Source organism: Lissotriton vulgaris, chromosome 10 (assembly GCF_964263255.1).
Source record: "Lissotriton vulgaris chromosome 10, aLisVul1.2, whole genome shotgun sequence".
NCBI classification, from domain to species: domain Eukaryota; kingdom Metazoa; phylum Chordata; class Amphibia; order Caudata; family Salamandridae; genus Lissotriton; species Lissotriton vulgaris.
In genome coordinates, this window is record NC_141698.1 from 946,534,524 (window position 1) to 946,552,924 (window position 18,401).

The 18,401-nt window shown below is 46.0% G+C and overlaps 1 protein-coding gene across 8 annotated transcripts in view; it reads left to right on the forward strand.

The window, feature by feature from the left end:
- Window positions 1-6,921: 6,921 nt before the first annotated feature.
- SGCE (sarcoglycan epsilon) overlaps window positions 6,922-18,401 on the forward strand; it is a 255,774-nt gene continuing 244,294 nt past the window's right edge. For 2 of the 8 annotated variants that reach the window (XM_086941945.1, XM_086941947.1), the window contains exon 1: window positions 6,930-7,077. In XM_086941945.1, coding sequence (XP_086798071.1) covers window positions 7,005-7,077 — 73 coding nt within the window. In that variant the 5' untranslated portion in view covers window positions 6,930-7,004. Of the gene's footprint in view, window positions 7,078-18,401 lie in introns of all 8 variants that reach the window. The other 6 variants (XM_086941940.1, XM_086941941.1, XM_086941942.1 and 3 more) reach the window with 4 other exon arrangements.

Below are 18,401 nucleotides of genomic sequence, written 5' to 3' on the forward strand. Positions count from 1 at the left end.
GTCCTTGTACGTTGGCCTGTTGGTAGGCCGCCTGCAGCTCCTCCGTCAGCAGAGGTCCCAAATAGTGGCCTCATCGATCGGCCGGCCAGGAAGCGGCTTGTGCCAGGCGTTCGAAGTTTGTAAAGAAGAAATCCGGGTCTTCTCCCGGGACGTACTTTTGTGGGACTACAGAGGGAAGAGAGGCCGTTGGTCGCTGCTGTCCCATGACGTCGGCTAACCTCCCGAGGGCCTGATCCTGAACGGCGCCCTGATCCTTTAGGACATCATGTAGCTGGCCACGATCGTCTTCAGCCGTCTTGAGGAAGCGTTCCATCATCTTCCCTAGTAGCTCCTGTCTTTCTGCCAGCTGTTTAACCGCGGCCTCCATGCTTCCGGTATATCCCACTTCTGACACCAAGCGTGAAGTAGGGGTATGGGCGGACCGGAACAAAAGGCGTGGAGGCCGGATGTATTGCGCTATATTTAGCTGTTTTTATTGTTCTGTACCAGGGAAGGTAAGAGGGATTGTAAGGAGGTGAGACTGGTTGCCTTGAAGTCTTTTCTCAGGACGCAGGCGGAACACGGTTGCTCTCCACTAGGCTGGTCGTCTGGGTGAGGAGGTCTTCGGGTTGGCTTCTGGTCCACGGACGGGATCCGGTTTTCGCCTCGGAGGGGGAATGAGAGAGAGAACAGGGCGGTTAGTCTTTTTTGTGTTGGACCGTCGGAGTACTATCGCCAACACCCGGGGTGTGAGGGGGCCAAAGAGAACGTGAGGACGAGGACGGTACGGGAGGGCTCAGAGGAGGGGGAAAAAGAGAGGGGAAGGGGAAGAGCGTGCTGAAGTGAGGGAGGAGTGTAGGGGCTATGTTACACAGGACTAGGTGAAGTGAAATGGCTACGAATTATATACAGTGCAGATGTGGTCTATCAGTGGGAGATACTATGTACAGCTATTCTACAACTATGTACAGGGAGACACGGAGAAAAGATAACAGTGTACTCACGTGCCCCGCCGCATCTCTCCAGCGAGTTGCGACTGCTCTCCAGCAACCTCCTGAGGACTCCACCAATCTTCGGTCCAGACGTCCTCCTCCTCCTCCTCGTCTCTGCTCCTCGCAATCCTTCCACACTCCGCCTCCGGTTCTCCGCACGCTGTCTCCTGCCACGAGTCCGCCGCTTTGAACGCTCTCCTCTCTTCGTCGTCGGCTTTTCTGTGTGTCGGGCCGGTGATGGGGGCGGGACTTCCGGGGTCACAGGAGATCGATTCCGGTTCGTTGCGCGACCCCGCTGGTTGTACTGCTTCCTGTAGGGAAAGAGAGAAAGGAGGAGTCCTGACCGTCAGAGACGCGGGAGGGACGGGATCAGAGGCCATGGAATCTCTGCTCGGACGCCGCCCTGTTGAGGTGAGAGGCACTCCCCTTCCACAGGGGCGTAGAGTTTTTTTTAGGAATTCTGGGCCTATGTTGTTTACAGCCTTGTAAGTGATACATAGGGCCTTGAACTTTGGTCGGCTTCTGATGGGCAGCCAGTGGAGTTGACGTATTAGATTGGATGTAGGTTTGAATTTGGGAGTGTTGGTCAGGATCCTTGCTGCTGCATTTTTGGACCATTTGCAGTTTGTTAAGGACTCTTTCTTGGGCATTGAGAAAGAGGGCACTGTAATAGTCTACCCTGGACATGACTAGCATGCTCATGAGAGTTCTTCCCGCATTTGGAAGGTAAGGAAGGAGTTTCTTTATCATTTTGATGGTATAAAATGTGGAGGAGACATCGTTGTGGGCGTGTTGCAAGAATGATAACTTATCTTCAAATATGACACCTAAGTTTCTGACTTTTGTTACTGGGGTTGGGGGTGGACCTAGTTCTGCTGGCCACCAGGATGGATACCAGCTGGGTAAAAAATTGCCAACGATCATCACCTCTGTTTTTTCAGAGTTCAGTTTCAGGCAATTGTTTGCCATCCATGTGCTTATTGCGATCATTCCAGTTTGGAAGTTTGCTGCGACTTTTTCTCCATCATTGTGGGTCTGTAATACTAGTTGTGTATCGTTGGTGTATGTAGTAAGACCATGCCGGGAGACTTGATGACCCTCGCTAAGTTGGACACATATATGTTAAATAAGGTTGGGCTTAGCGATGATCCCTGAGGGACACCACAGGGGAAGGTGAAGGGTGGGGATGTGAAGTCGCCTAGCATTACTGAATGAGAGCGGTCGGAGAGGAAGGATGTTAGGAGAGCCTTGGCTTTATTTTTTATCCCTATGGTAGGCACACGGTCGATAAGTGTGGTATGATCGACCATTTCAAATCCTGCTGAAAGGTCAAGCAGCACGAGAGCCGCAGCTCCTCCCTGATCAAGTATCATTCTGATCTTGTCAGAGGCTTTGATGAGGGCTGTTTCTGTACCTTGGCCTTTCCTGAATCCGAATTGGGTGTTGTCTAGGAGATTGTTTTCGTTAATAAACTGAGACAGCTGAGTATTGATTATTTTTTCGAAGATTTTTGCAGGGAAGGGAAGACTGGCAATGGGTCCATAGTTTTTGGTTTCTGTGGGGTCGAGGTTATGTTTCTTTAGTAGTGGTTTTATAACAGTTTTTTTCCAAATGGATGGATAGGTTCCTGTGGTGAACATGGAGTTACAGATATTGGCTAGTACTGGTGCAATGATCTCAGGTATCATATTTAGTATATATGTAGCCGGGCAAGGAGATTATGTAAAAAGACACCATCTCCATGTGAGCACCAAATGTCAATTCTAAAGGTATTGGCATTTCCTTGAAAGACCAGAAACCAGTATAGAACCATCCATTGCTTGGATCTCCTTAGGTGATTGCTTGCAAACCTGTGGAATTCTTCTCTTCATCGCCCATTGGTTATTCATGTAGAGCCCACTAGTTCCACAACCCACTCAATCAATCAATCAATCATAGCATTTGTGGAGCGCACTACATACCAGTGAGGGTCTCAAGGCACTGGGGGGGGGGGGGGCTGCTACGAAGAGCCAGGTCTTGAGAAGTCTCCTGAAGGTCAGAAGGTCTTCGGTCTGTCGTAGGTGGGTGGGGAGGGTGTTCCAAGTCTTGGCGGCGAGGTGGGAGAAATATCTGCTGCCGGGGTCCCTCTTCGGATGCGGGAGAAGGTGGCGAGGGCGCAGTCTGTGGAGCGAAGCTGGCGGGTGGGGGTGTAGAGGCTGAGTCGGCTGTTGAGGTATGCTGGTCCGGTGTTGTGAAGTGCCTTGTGTGCATGGATGAGGAGTTTGAAAGTTACCCTCTTGTTGACAGAAGCCAGTGCATGTCTTTCACTTGGGGTGTGATGTGGCTGTGGCGAGGGATGTCAAGGATCAGGCGTGCGGAGGCGTTCTGGATGCATTGGAGCCGTTTCAGGAGTTTGGCCGGGGCTCCTGCGTAGAGTGCCTTTCCGTAGTCCAGTCTACTGCTGACGAGGGCCTGGGTGACTGTCTTTCTCGTTTCGGTGGGGATCCACTTGAAGATCCTTTGAAGCATGCGGAGGGTGTTGAAGCAGGACGAGGAGACGGCGTTGACCTGCTTCATCATGGAGAGGGTAGAGTCAAGGATGACCCATAGGTTGCGTGCGTGGTTGGTGGGTGTTGGGGGTGATCCTAGTGCAGTCGGCCACCCGGAGTCGTCGCAGGCCAATGGGGTGGATCCGAGGATGTGGCCCTCCGTCTTGTCCAAGTTCAGCTTCAGTGGGCTGTTCCTCATCCTGTTGGCGACGGCCTTCATTCCTTCGTGGAGGTTGGTTTTGGCGGTGTGGGGATCTTTGGTGAGGGAGAGGATCAGCTGGGTGTCGTCGGGTAAGGAGATGATGTTGAGGTCATGCCATCGTGCGATGTGGGCGAGCGGTGCCTTGTAGAGGTTGAACAACATTGGGCTGAGGGATGAGCCTTGGGGTAGGCTGCAGAGGATCCCGTGGCTTTGGAGCAGCTCTCAGGGACGGTTGCTGTCTCAAAGGAGATGTTGATGGTTTTTCGGAGATGGGGTGCGATGGTGTTGCTAGCTTTGTTGAAGATGTGGTGTGGGCAGGGGTCTTCTGGGGATCCGGAGTGGATGGTGTTCATGATCTTGATGGTGTCGTCGTTGTTGATGTTGGTCCAGGAGAGTAGGCGGTTAGTGCGGGTGGTGATCGTAGGAGAGGGGGTCTCGTGGTTGCCGGGGTGGTGACAGCGTTGAAGCTGCTGTGGACATCTGTGGTCTTGCGGTGGAAGAAGGTGGCCAGCGAGTCGCGGAGGTCTTGTGAAGGTGGGATGTCGTTGGTGTTGGAGCTTGGGTTGGAGAGTTCCTTCACGATGTTGAAGAGCTCTTTGCTGTTGTGTGCGTTGTTATCTATGCAGTCTGATCAGGTGGTGGTGCCTGCGGGTGGCGTTCTTGTGGGCTATAAAGCTTCCCGGTGTTCATTCACAGATCCAGTTTTTTTTTATTTTCGGCAGGTTCGCTTGGAAGCCTGGAGGTCTTCAGTGAACCAGCTGGCTTTCTTGCTGGTGTGGGTGTTAGGGGGCTTCTTGAGCGGGGCGAGGGTGTTGTTGTTGATCCACTGTCTGAGGTTGCTGGCTGCTGCATTCGGCCTGCGGGTGGGCTCTGGGTGAAGGTGGCAGTTAGCTGGTCTTTGGTGACTCTGATCCAGCAACGGTGAGGCATCTGCTGGGTGTGGTGGTACGTGGTGGGTTTCTGGAAGGTGAAGTGGATGCATCGGTGGTGGGTCAATCGAGTTCGGTGGTGTGGTTAAAGAAGACATGGGTGCTTGCTGAGAAGATGGGGTTGAGTGTGTGGTCGGCGGCGTGGGTGGGTGTTGTGACGAGTAGTCTGAGTCCGAGGTTGGCGAGGTTGTCGATCAGGGTGGAAGAGTTGGAGTCGTTGTTGTTCTCGAGATGAAAGTTCAGGTTCCCGAGGAGGATGTAGTCCATGGAGGCGAAGGCGTGTGTGCTGATGAAGTCGGCGATGGAGTCGCTGAACTGTGGTCGGGGTCCGGGGGATCTGTAGACAAGGGTGCCCAAGAGCACTAATGTTTCAAAAATCTTCTTTTCTAAGGTTAGACTTTAATTCCTCTCCAAGTTACTTGGAGAGGAATTAAACTTGGAGAGGAACATGGAATTACTGGGGTGTTAGTGATGTGATATGTTGGTAGTACAATCATAGAAGGTGGTATTCTAGTGGTACAGAATATTAATGCAGAGGTTTAGTTTTAGTGCGGTATAATAGCGTAGCAGGATGAAAAGTAAGCTGATGCAGTAGTGGTGTGAAGGTTGATATTACTTATGTAGATACGTAGAATTGCGGATGATGGTTGGTAGTAATGCATACTCTTTTATTTCAGCCAATGAAGGCATTGACTGCGTTTCGACCCATTCAGTTCATTAGGTCGTCATCAGGACGAGGGAAAAAAGTTAAGAGCAACCAACCAATTGAATTTGTGCCATCTGTATAAAACATATAACAGACAATGATTTCCACAGCGCCAATGGTACATAACTATGTTCCCAACCAACAAACTTATAACCAAGGGTTATTTACTGTGGCATTGGAGAGACCTGGGAACAATTTATCGGTCCAACTCCAAGTTCAAGATACTTTAATTATTTGAACTGCTGAAAAAATCAAACAATCGCTCGCGTCGCTCTCCATACTGGTCGGAGAGCAACGCAAGCACTTGTTGGATTTCTTCAGCAGTATAAATAATTGAAAGGGCCTACCTCAGGGTTGACTTGTACGTATTAAAAATTAAGTTTTAGGCCTGGCAAAAGGTTTAATTTTCCTATGAAAAGTGCAGCTTGAAACTGCACTACATGTTGCTGTGGCCAGCCTATTTCAGGTTTCAAAAGACTACTTTAGTAGGTGGCACAATGATTTGCGGAAACCCGCTTGTAGAATTTAATTTAAAATCACTGGGTACATGTGGTAACATTTACTAGGGACTTCCAATCAAATTTAGTGTGTCAATTAGATGTAGTCCATGTTTTCGAAGGAGAGCACAGGCACTTTACCACTGATTAGCAGCGAAGAAGTGCAGAGCAGCCCACAAGTCAACAAAAATTGGTTCAACAAAGGAAGGCAGAGAAAGACAAACATCTGGAGTGACCCAGCAGAAAAGGGCCAGGTCCAACCGATAGTATCTTATTTTGTTTGTTTTTGTGTGGTTCACCATTCATCTCCCATCATTTAGGTTGCAATGGAACAATTTAAGCAGAATAAGTTTCAAAAAGCAACAGATCCCTAAGGCATTATTTTAATAAGAGAGCTAATAATATCAAGACAATGAGAAGGGGTGGGTCTCGAAAGAGGGGCATTATTCCCAGACCCAGAATTTGCAAGGCGTTGCGCAGGCGCTGCAAAAACCGATTGTAGAGTTTGAAGCAGGCCTACCCTTTTAGCTTTTTCAATGTTTGTTTTGCCATGGATTTTGTAAAATGTTATTGTTGAATGAACTGGCAGGTCCCTGTCAATATGTTTTTTTTAAAAATCAACTAAAATGAAAAAAATATGTGGGTCTAAAAAAACGTGTGTGTCTAGAAGTGTGGCTAATGAAAGAGTGGAATGCTGTCACTCACAGTAAAGTTAGCAAACGGATGCAGTGGCTAACCCGTCGCTCCATGTTGTGTGCTATAACAGGAGGAAGAAAATTTGAATAACAAAATACAGAGCTACGGAATTGTAGACAAGGCAGAGGGAATGGGAAAAGGCGAAACCCGAAAGAGCGCGCGATTAAAGAATGGGAAAATGGATGAACACAAAAAAGGTACGGTAAGACAATAACAAAGCGAGAAGCTTTGCTATTGCTTATCGTTTTAGAAGACGAGGTGAGAGAGTAGGGGACAGGAGATATCGGGGGGGTGGGGACAGGAAAGAATGAAAGGAAGAAAGGGACGCAGGGAGGAAGGAGTCACTGCAGGGGAGGGAGGAGGCAGATGTGTGTGTGTGTGGGGGGGGGGGAGTGGAAAGCAGAGCTCGGATGCTGATGCTCGCCGTCTCCTCCTATCGAGGAGCAGAGCGGCGGGCAGAGCAGGGAATGCAGCCATGGAGCCGTCCTCCGGCCGGGGGCAGGGCAGGATGAGCATGGAAGCCTTCAGTACCCTCCTCCTGCTCACAGGTTCGTCTCACTGCTGGGGAGGGACGTTCATGAGCACGGGATTCAAGAGAGCGGGAGGGGAGGAGGGGGGAGCGGGCTTTAGAGAACCGAAAGCGCGCCGCTGTGGCCGTCTGTTTTCTCGCTTGAGCTGACCGCCCTTTAATGCAGCAGCAGAGCCGGGCTCACAAGCGCACAGCATGGCAGTGGGCAGCGGGTGGGCGTGCACTGGAACCAGCGCCGGGCTCTGCTGACAGGGCACGTGCGGTCACAACAATGCCATCTTTAAACACATCGTCGAAGGATGCAGCTGGCCGCATACTTTCCACTGTGCAGGGGCGGGTTCGCAGAAGCGGCTCTGGCGAGGATGAGACATCTTTCTGTGGCCGGATGATGTCCGCGGAGCGTACACATCGCGTTCACTAGGCAGCCCCCTCCCCTCCCCACAGCTGTACACTGGAGAGAGCGTCAACATCACGTGGACTGTCTTATGTCGTGCAGAGCTTGCCGGTTCAAATGCAATGGCATATATACATATATTTCGAGCATATGGAGTAGCGTAGCGTGGTTGCAGGTGGCCCTATATGAGCAAAGAAAATGACCCCACCCCCCTCCGTTTGGATTGGAAAAGATAACCAGAAGTGGGGTAAAGAAGCCCTATTGCACCTTACACCCCAGTACACATATTTATCTATTCCTATCTCATTATTCTGTTCTTTAAAGTCCGCATATATCTCAGGGTTTTTGGGCCTGCTGCTAGTTACTGAAATCTGTCTGTGCTCTAAAGACATCCTTTATACCGCTTAGGAATGGAATTGCCAGACCAGCTGCATGCAGTTTTACAAAATACTACCGTTCCTCTTACAAAATTGGGTAAACTGGCTAGTGCGCATGAATAGCGTCACCCATGACCCTTTGTGCTTATGTACAGTTTTGTTATCTCCACAGGAAAATAGCCCCTGGAGGTTGGATTTTTGATGTTAAATTCATATTTTATGTTTTATTTGCTCCAGATTATTAATAAGGAATTTGGTACACAACACAAAATACATGACTTGTCAATAGGGTGACCAACTGGCATTTGTGCAAATTCAGGACGGTGAGTGTAAAAATTCAGGACAAAGGGTCAAAATTCAGGACACAAATTCAGGACAGGAGGTCAAAATTCAGGACAAAACTTCAGGACAATAGGGACGTTTTACAGGCACATCAGAGGTCGCGCAATAGCATATAAGTAAGCCCAGCCATTTCCAAACATATTCAACCATTTGCAAACCTATCCATCATGTATCCTTCCATCTATCATTTCACTCATCCATCCCTTCATCCATCCCCTCATCCATCCTTTCACTCATCCTCCATTATCCATCCATCCATCCACCCTTTCACCCTATCCATCTGTACACTTATCCATCCACTCTTCATCCCATCCATCCATTCACTCATCCATTCATACATTTACCCTTTCACCAATCCAGCCATCCTTTCACTTACTAATCCTTCCACCCATCCACTCTTTTAGTCATCCATCCATCCTCCCTTTCTCTCTCCATCGACCCTTTCACTTAGCCTTCCTTCCATCCATCCACCCACCCACCCACCCATCCACCCATCTACTCATCCACTCATGAATCCATCCATTGCCCCTATCACTCATCCATCTATCATTTCACTCCTTCACACATCTATTCATCCTTTTGTCCATCTACCCTCCCTCTCACTCACTCATCCATCCTTACACCCACCCTTTCACTCATATGTCCATTCATTCACCCTTGCACTTATCAATCCATCAATCGTTTCACTCATGCACCTACCCCCCATCATCCACCCACCCACCATCCACCCACCCACTCATCCATCCTTTCACCCACCCACCATCCAATCCACTGATCCATCCTTTCACCCACCCACCACCCACCCACCCACTCATCCATCCATCCTTTCACCCACCCACTCATCATCCATCCATCCATCCTTTCACCCACCCACTCATCATCCATCCATCCATCCTTTCACCCACCCACTTATCCATCCTTTCACCCACTCTCCATCCACCCATCCTTTCACCCACCCATCATCCATCCATCCATCCATCCTTCCCCTCATCATCCATCCATCCATCCCCTCATCATCCATCCATCCTTCCCCTCATCATCCATCCATCCTTTCCCCTCATCATCAATCCATCCTTCCCCTCATCATCCATCCATCATTTTCCCTCATCATCCATCCATCCATCCATCCATCCTTCCCCTCATCATCCATCCATCCATCCTTCCCCTCACCCTCATCATCCATCCATCCTTTCACCCACCCCCTCATCATCCATCCATCCACCCTTCCCCTCATCATCCATCCTTTCACCCACCCCCTCATCATCCATCCATCCATCCATCCATCCTTCCCCTCATCATCCATCCATCCATCCTTCCCCTCATCATCCATCCATCCATCCTTCCCCTCATCATCCATCCTTTCCCGTCATCCATCCATCCTTCCCGTCATCCATCCATCCTTCCCTCATCCATCCTTCCTTCATCCATCCTTCCCCTCACCCATCCATCCATCCCATCCATTTATCCTGCCCTCATCCATCCATCCCCTCCATCCATCCATCCATCCTTCCCCTTATCCATTTATCCTTCCCCTCATCCATCCATCCTTCCCCTCCATCATCCTTCCCCTCATCCATCTTTCCCCTCATCAATCATCCAGCTACCCTTCCACCCATACATCCAGCTATTTACATTTTCTCTCCATCCTTCCCCTCACTCATCAATCCATCTATCCTCTCTCATTATCCATTTATTCAATCTTTCATTCATCCATTCACCCTTTCACTAATTCATCCAGCCATTCACACATCCCTTCACTTACTTACTCGCCCACCTTTCCATATTAATTTTGAGCTGAGCCCTTTTGAGAAGAGGCCCATCAAGAACTTCACCCTTGCTGCAGGGGCCGTTCCAGGACTGGGACAGAAGCCACCCAGGGCGGAGACAGGATCCACCACAGGGGGGACAAGAGCCATCACAGGTGGGGGTGGACTGGAGCCACAACATGGGGGACAGGAGCCATCACAGGCGGGGTGGACTGGAGCCACCACATGGGGGGACAGGAGCAGGAGTCATCACAGGAGAGGGAACGTGAACCACCAGGGTGGGCACAGGGGTGGGCATGCAGTATTCTAGTATCATCTTGGGCTTCTCGCCCCCTCCTGCACAAGACAACGAGAAGACAGGCTCTCTGTCCAAAATGCCATCCCCCACTGTGATATACAGTACTTACAGGGGATACTCTAAGAGAACTGATTGAACTGATTGTCCTCCATACTTTTTGGGTGCGATTGTGCCATTTCTTTATTGTATTACATTATGCATGTTTGAAGAACCGAGGTTTGCTTACGAATTAGTGACAGTAATTAAGCTCGGTGAAGAGAAGCAGGTGCTGCCTCGGTGTAATCGGGGGTGTAATCTGGCCCAGTCTAGGATGTTTGGGGCCCTGGGTAGAAATGGAATGTGTGAGCCCCCCTCTAAATAGCAGATACAAGACGCATTCAGGGCTGTTTGCATGTGAATGGATGCCCCCTGCTCCTGAACCTGCAGCCCCTCCCTCTGTCACCTTCAAGCACCTCTTAACAGCTCATCAAGGGCTGGAGGTGTGAGGGTTGCCACCCCGCTGTGCATCTACAGTGCTGCTGGGGGTCTGAGCTTTCCTACAGCATCGGAGTCAAGAAGGGAGGTGGGGGCAAGCTGTGCCCGGTTAAAATTACGGACAAATGGCGTCCGTCAAAGAATCCTTCACGGACAACGGACAGACAGCCAAAATTACGGACTGTCCGTGAAATTTACGGACGGTTGGTCACCCTACTTGTCAATACATAGATAAAAGATTATCACCGGCAGAAGTAATGGAATATGATTGTATCCATCTACTTATAACCCCATGCTTCACTCCATGTGTACAGAAATTAACAGACATTCAATAACATATTTAGGAGAGAAGGGATAGAGAGAAAAGAAACACAGATGGAACGAAAGACAGCTCTAGATAAGTAAATCTGTTATTGCTGTCGGTGGACTGAGTAGAAAAGTACCATATACTTAACGTTCTTCTAAGCTCATGTGCTGTAGCCAACACAAGTGTATCTAACATAAATAAGAAACATTGTCTAATTATAAATCAAGGAGGCTCAATTTTCTTTGCATATATATAGATTCAATATGCCCAGTAATTGATTTGAAGTGACTTGGATCTAAGGGGAATTTTAAGCGATGGGTCCATTGCATCTCCTCTCGTGGTGTGACAGTTTCCTGTACCTTTCCAATAGAAGAGCACCAGTTTAAAAGTTACATTAAGTAAAAGGTCATACAAAGATTTATCTGAAGCAGACATTGATAATCCTGTTCTGTATACCCACAGGGTTCTAAACACTCTTTCATAATCAAATATCAATGCAATTTCTTCCATCACAGTTGACCAAAAGATGTGTACCCTGGAAGAGCTGCCATCATGTACATCACCTTCCCCTCATCTTGAGGTCAATTCCAACACATCCCTTCCAATCAAAGGCCCAATCTTGGCATCTTGTGAGATGTCCACGGAAGGCAATGAAATAAGAAACATCTAGTTTGCATGAATATTGAAGATATCTTTTTTTCAATTTTGATTTACTTATTTGCCGCAAATGGCATAAATCATCCCTCATAGCGGATATTCTTCTAATTGAAGAAGTGCACTTTCCTGTCACAGATTTAAGTAAAGAGTGTTTGGTGCCACATAACCATATTTAATGCTTTTCATGAATACATAATTCACCGTCATTCCTGCATTGTTGAAAGCTCTGTCAGCTGGTTGAGCACACACTGGTGAAATACGCGCTTGCACCAGACTCATATATCCAAGGTAATTTACTAAAACTATTTAAGATCAAACAAACTTAGACAACTACATATAGCACATAGAGAACTTTGGGGGGTAGTCACCAAGCTATTTCATGGTATTAAGATTGTCGACAGTAAAATTCCTAAAGTGGCATGTTATGTGTTGTTATGAAGTGTATAAGGTACAACAACTATCCTGGTTTTGTGTCACTCTGCAGCTATAAGCTTACAAAAGCATGCTTAGATTTACAACAACCAACCACTGACAAACAAAAAAGCCTATTTCAGTTGAAATAGCCAAGGTTTTGTTTTTTTCGGATTATCTCATAGTCTCTTGTCTAAAGGCAGTTTATTCACGGCTCCTTGAAATGAAAAGATGCAACCAATATCCTATTTTTCTTGAATTTCGGTGCAATCACCATTAGTTGGTTAATTATCAAAGTGACTTAGACCGGTTCATAGTTTAAACTTGTCCTTTATGAAACCGGGGACCTCTTTTGTATTACACTATGATCTAGTTGTAAATTTAAAGAAAAGATGCTTCTAAACTGGGAGCTATGTAGACTTTTGAGAGCTGGGGTTACATGATCCCATTTCTATAACGTAACCAGTGCTTGTGATTCTGCATTATCTGGCTTCTAGAGACTATGCATTAGGTTTTCCATTCACATAATTCTCCAGAATAGACCGGACCCTATGATAGAAGGGTAAACATGGAATAATGCAAACAATTATGAAAAAGCCTTCCTGAGATTTCAGAGATAATTCCTGGCATACCATGGTTTTATCACTATGGGAACTAGTGTGTGGCACACAACCCGTGAGGGTCAGTCAAAAACCACCTGGCGCCCCCTCTACTGAAATCTCAAGACATTCTTAAAATTAACCTCAATTGATTTCTGCACACCAAGCCTTCTACAACTTCCAAACCTATACTAGTGCTTAATGACATACCTGAAGTGGATGGGAGTAATTGTAACCCATGTTGGAAACCATCAGCATAATTTCACAACCTGAAGCTGAAAGAATGAGTAAGAGGCATTACATAAACATTAATCTACATTGTACTCCGCATTTGTAGATCTTGAATTGAACAGAATGTAGGGTCAGCAACCACTGATGATCAACCGTCTCGGAATAAGTTAATAAAGTCTCATACTAAGCCTTTGATCATGGTATCCTGCAGTCTGCGACCCAGGTGGCATGGCTGATTGTGTTGCTGAGTACTGACCGATCAAAATAATCAAGGCCTTAACACCGCTATTTGCATAAATGCTATTGTCAGCAAGACCTCTAAGTATTCACCCCAAATGTTTTTTAGGTCGAGCTAGAGTGCGCATGCGAAGCATGCATCTAGCTCGACAACTATTATTGTCAGTCTCCTGGGAATCTGAGACAGAGTTCGGGCACGAGCGCCGATTGGTATCTGTGAACGTGCACGTCCAGGCGGGCGCCGTGCCCAGCCCCTGCCTTAGATTCCCGTGCGCAAACACACACACACAGCCACACTCATGCATGCGCACATGCACAGCCACACGCATGCACAGGCACACACACACACACACACACTGCAAACACACACGCACCCCCCCTTAAACAGACAGACGCGCACACAGACAGACGCACGCACAGACACACTCGAACAGACACACGCGAACACACAGAGACACACAGACACACGTGCGTACAACCCCACTCCCACGCCCCCACTCCCACACCCACCCCCACTCACCGGGCTCCTCTCCCCTTAGGCATGGGAGCCCCTTTCCGATGTTCTTCACGACGGGACTTCAGCTGCCGGACCTGGTAGGGCGGGGGCTGCCCGCGCATGCGCGGCATTTCTAACCGGGGCTCTTCAGAATGAAAGTTAGAAATGCCGCGCATGCGCGGGCAGCCCCCGCCCTCCCTCAACACGTAATTCACCGAGTGGATAACCCGTGAGGCCGTTTTACTACCCTAATTTCTACGCTATGTCTAATGCTGTTGTAATATGCTATGGCCCTGCGCTATTAAAGGGGTCATCCATCGTTGTCACAGATCTTCAAACCCCAAGCAGTCCTCGTTTTTTCAGCGCGCCATTCGCGCTTTCACTTTTATTTTGTAAGTGCCGAGACTGCTACAGACATGGGCATTGGGCTGGGGGTCTGCCACGCAGGGCCCTCCTTCGATCGTCTGATTGCCAACGGCATTTCCTTTTGTTTTCTGCCAAGCTTGTGTCCCTCATGTAATAGATCAGACCAACCAATGTGCTTGTTACTTGGGGTTCGGAAATGGAACTTGCCTTGAGGATGATGAGGTCTGACACTGATAAGAAGATCCATATCCGGGTGTCCACATATTTGGCCTCCGTGTCTCTGATCGGCAAAGATGCCATGGTTGACGGCTTTTGTAGTGTGCCTTAGGCATCTGACTTTAGGCTCGGGCCATTATGATATACATTTCCGCTGGAGCATTTGGAGAGTTATATGTTCTAGTCAGCCCCTTTCACGTGGCTTCAACACGCTGTTGTATGGATTCTTTAATTATGCTTTTTGCACGTCAGTGGACACGTGACTAGTCCTGGTATGGCCGGTCTTACTTCAACATGTTGTTCATGTGCCACGAGGTTTATTCACTTATAGATTGTTACTCGCACTTTCACATATATAGCTGCTACCTGTCGTGTACTTTTTACACACAATTTGAGTAGTGTCTAATGAAATATTGTTTTGCCAATATCATTCGCAAAGGCACTGTAGTTGCTATTATTTTCTGCTTTTTCATTATGATGCTATTTTAACAAATGTATATTGTGTTTTAATGAATTATGAAACTGTACTGTATGGGGTTTTAAAGATTTTTTAAAAACCGAAATAAACTTGAGGATGATGACTAATAGTTGCTAAACAAACAATAGTCTGAAAAATGATAGCGGTGAATTCACTGTTTGTTTTTTCTTGATTTGTTTTTGCCTGCTGCCCTGACTGTTGGCCATATGGCATTCTGTTCCTATCTTGTTTATTTAAAGTGGACTACTAGGACCGTTTTGTCTACTTTGCGACAGGTAAACATCCTGGTAACTTTATTGTTACCCTTATTTTTTGCTCTATGGCTTGCTGTTCACCCTCGTAGCCTTGGTGTCAATTACCTTCTGTATGTTTTCCCTTTTTAGATTCCTGTAGAGCCTTTTTGCTTACGATTTAGCACCCACGGACCTCAGGAGATCCTTGGCACATCTCCTCCTGCACACCAAGTAGAACATTGTGGGAAAGTGAAATAAGGGTCTCAATCTTCAATTCGAAAATTACATTAGGGTTCATCTTATTATCTTATTAGTGATAATATCGAAATTTACCCAATGCAAGGTTAAAAACTCAAGGAATCAGAGCGTTGGGCTGTCATTGGGAGTCCTTCCAGTGGTGTAAGGGCTACATAATTCAGTCCTTATGTGGTGAGAGAATCATCCACAGGCTTTCCTCGGGACCTTTAACAGTACGGCCCTCTGTATACTGTCATTTAGCCTAGATGCCCTATTTATGTGTTAGTACAGAGAAATCCCACCTTGGCTTTTTGTTTTTTGAAAGCTTTAGAATCCTATGGAAATATCACATAAAATACAAGCAATTTCATTTTGCAATAGCTATAATATATGTTCATTTATTACTGTCACCAAAAGTGTATATATATACCATCGCACTTGTGTAATCAAAGCAAAACACACATTGCTCATCATGGTAACTCTATTATTGCTCACCAAACCAGGTAGTCCTACGTGCTTCTGGAGACTGGTGGGCGAAACATAGCATCTACCCGATGTAATATGTTGCAGTTACTTGGTGTATAAAACTTATTAGCTTATAAGGAATCGCTTCAGTCACAAAAATTACTGTTGTTGTAGTGTTGCTCCAAGTAACACACATTTGTGGAGAGGGCCTCTTGTTATCATATTGGGGTGTAAACCATGTATTGTTCTTTGAATGGAATTGTAGTCATTACATAGAATAAGATATGTCACAGCACCACCACATTATCACTCAGCATCACCACAGCACCACTCAGCACCACCACAGCATCAATCAGCACCACCACAGCATCACTCAGCGCAACCCCAGCATCACTTATCACCACCACAGCATCACTCCGCGCCATCACAGCATCAATCTGTGCAACCATTCAACAACTGGTTCAAATATGTTCTCTCAATGTTTCAAGCTTTATTACAAATGTCACAAAAAGATGTTCATATTTCACTTCTGTTCTTGAATTTTCATCACAATAAAATACACTGAACATAATCTTCACAAATGTTATTTACAAAAGTTTACGCTATTGCCATTATAAATTACAATCACTTTTATTTAAGTATTAATTATTTTTAAAAATTAAAAGCCATTGTTATTTGTAATATCAATACATCCAAGTCACGTAAATACAAAACATGTTGCATTACAAATGCTATAGGTGTCACATTTGCGAAAGTTATAACTATTGGCATTGTAAATGACAAAGCTATTAATTTAGCTATTTTCAAAACCAACACATAAATAAAAAAACTGTCATTTACAAGACCAATAGCTCAAACTTTTCTAATGCGAGACCTATTGCATTGCAAATGCTTGTTTTCAGAATACCATGTTCCTGTACTAGAGGCTATAGCTGTTGAACTGGAACCTACTGCATGGGTTTGGCTGGGCAAGGAAGAGAAATACTTTTGTTAATTGTCCAAATCTGCTCTAACCTCCTGGTTTTTTAGACTTGGTGCTCGTTCCTTCCAGCCCCTCAAAAGGGTATCCTCCATTTGAAACCAATAAATTAACCGCCGTGATTAATGCGCACTCCTTAGCGGTGATATTAGTTTCTTAATGATCTCACTGTCACCATTCTGAGATTCTGAGATCTTGCTTGCCTGCACATAGCGTTTTAAACTAGACTCCATTAAAAAGTAAATTTTTGATCAGTTTTTCTTCTTTCTGTAGCTCTGCAGAATTCAAAGTCTATCTCCTATTCAAGTAATCACTGGACCTTTTCTTGAATTAATTCAGTTATAGTCTCAATGTTGCCAACGAAATATCTGAAAACAGTGTCTCATCCTTCTAGGGAGGTTCTGCTTTCACCAGGTTTTTGGCTAATTTTCTCAACTTCTCCATAGATTCCCACATTTGTGGGGTTGTACTACTGAATATTGGCCCCAGAATAATGTGGTACAAGAATATCAAGGGGCACAATATTGAAAGGTGAGTGCATATGGGGATTTACTATACCTAACTCCACATCTACGTTACCCGAAAATACATATATAGCCAAGGTACATGTGTATGAAGTTATGTATAGAAAATGCAGAATCCAGACTTAAAACCTGTCGAAATTTTATTTTCAATTATGTGTCCCCTATAGTGTGTCCCATCGATATTCTGTTTGTGGTTGTGGCGACCCACTGATTTTTCTAGTAAAATAAAGCTATATTCGCCTTCCTAATTATTACGTTGCTTTGCTGTACGTATCTCTTGCATTTAACGTTGATATCTGCTTCACGGTGACACGTCGGTTCTTCTCCAGACACCGTTAATCCTGTTTGGCTTTTGAGACTTTTTCAACCTCCTACTTCTAGCTCCCTGTGTCCTTTTCTTATATTGTTTTAAAGGGTGATCCTGACCTATCCCTAAATAACCATTGCTTCAAAGCCTGCAAAACAGGCATCATTGTTTTACTCTCCTGAGGAAGTCTGACCTCAGGAGAACTTTTGGAGACCTGGTGAGTATGGAGACAGGGCATAAGATGCTGTAAGAGTATGGTTGTGAACTAGCACAAGTCCACTCACAGCATTTTGCAGCAGCAGGAATGATTTCTTACAACAGTACCACTGAAAGAGCATTTCGAAAACGTTGATATTTGTGCATTTTGCAAAACTTGCACAACTTATGAAAGAAATTCATAAAGTTTGAGGTAAAGACATTTCACAACAACGACACACCTTTTAGCACTTGATATGCATTTGCTACTGATAAAAGGTCCAGCCTCTCCTATTCATTTTTCTTCTCTGTAGAACCTCATATTAGCAAATGGCACATGAACTCTTGACAACTGCCTCCTTTTGCCACTGTGGTATTTTCCTACCATGTGCTTCAAGCACAATACACCCAAGCAGTTAAAGATGTGAACTCTCATAAGTGGAATATAATTATCAATCTGTTCTCATGAGATCGGCATTTTCAAAATCGCTTTAAATTTTTCGTCATTTATTGCTGATTTGCTAGTCTTTTAACATGGCACTAAGCCATTTCATCAGAAATTATTCTTTAAATTAATAATACTAAACCATCTGCAGATAGTAACACAAGGTTATGCCCGTTTCCGAACTCCAAACTTCCACCTTTAGAACAAAATGATAATTATTGAGATCTGTAATAGATGTGTTAAAGCCAATAAGGGCCAGGAGTCATCACTGTCTTACGTCTCATTTGATAGGGAGCTAATCGGTGGGGT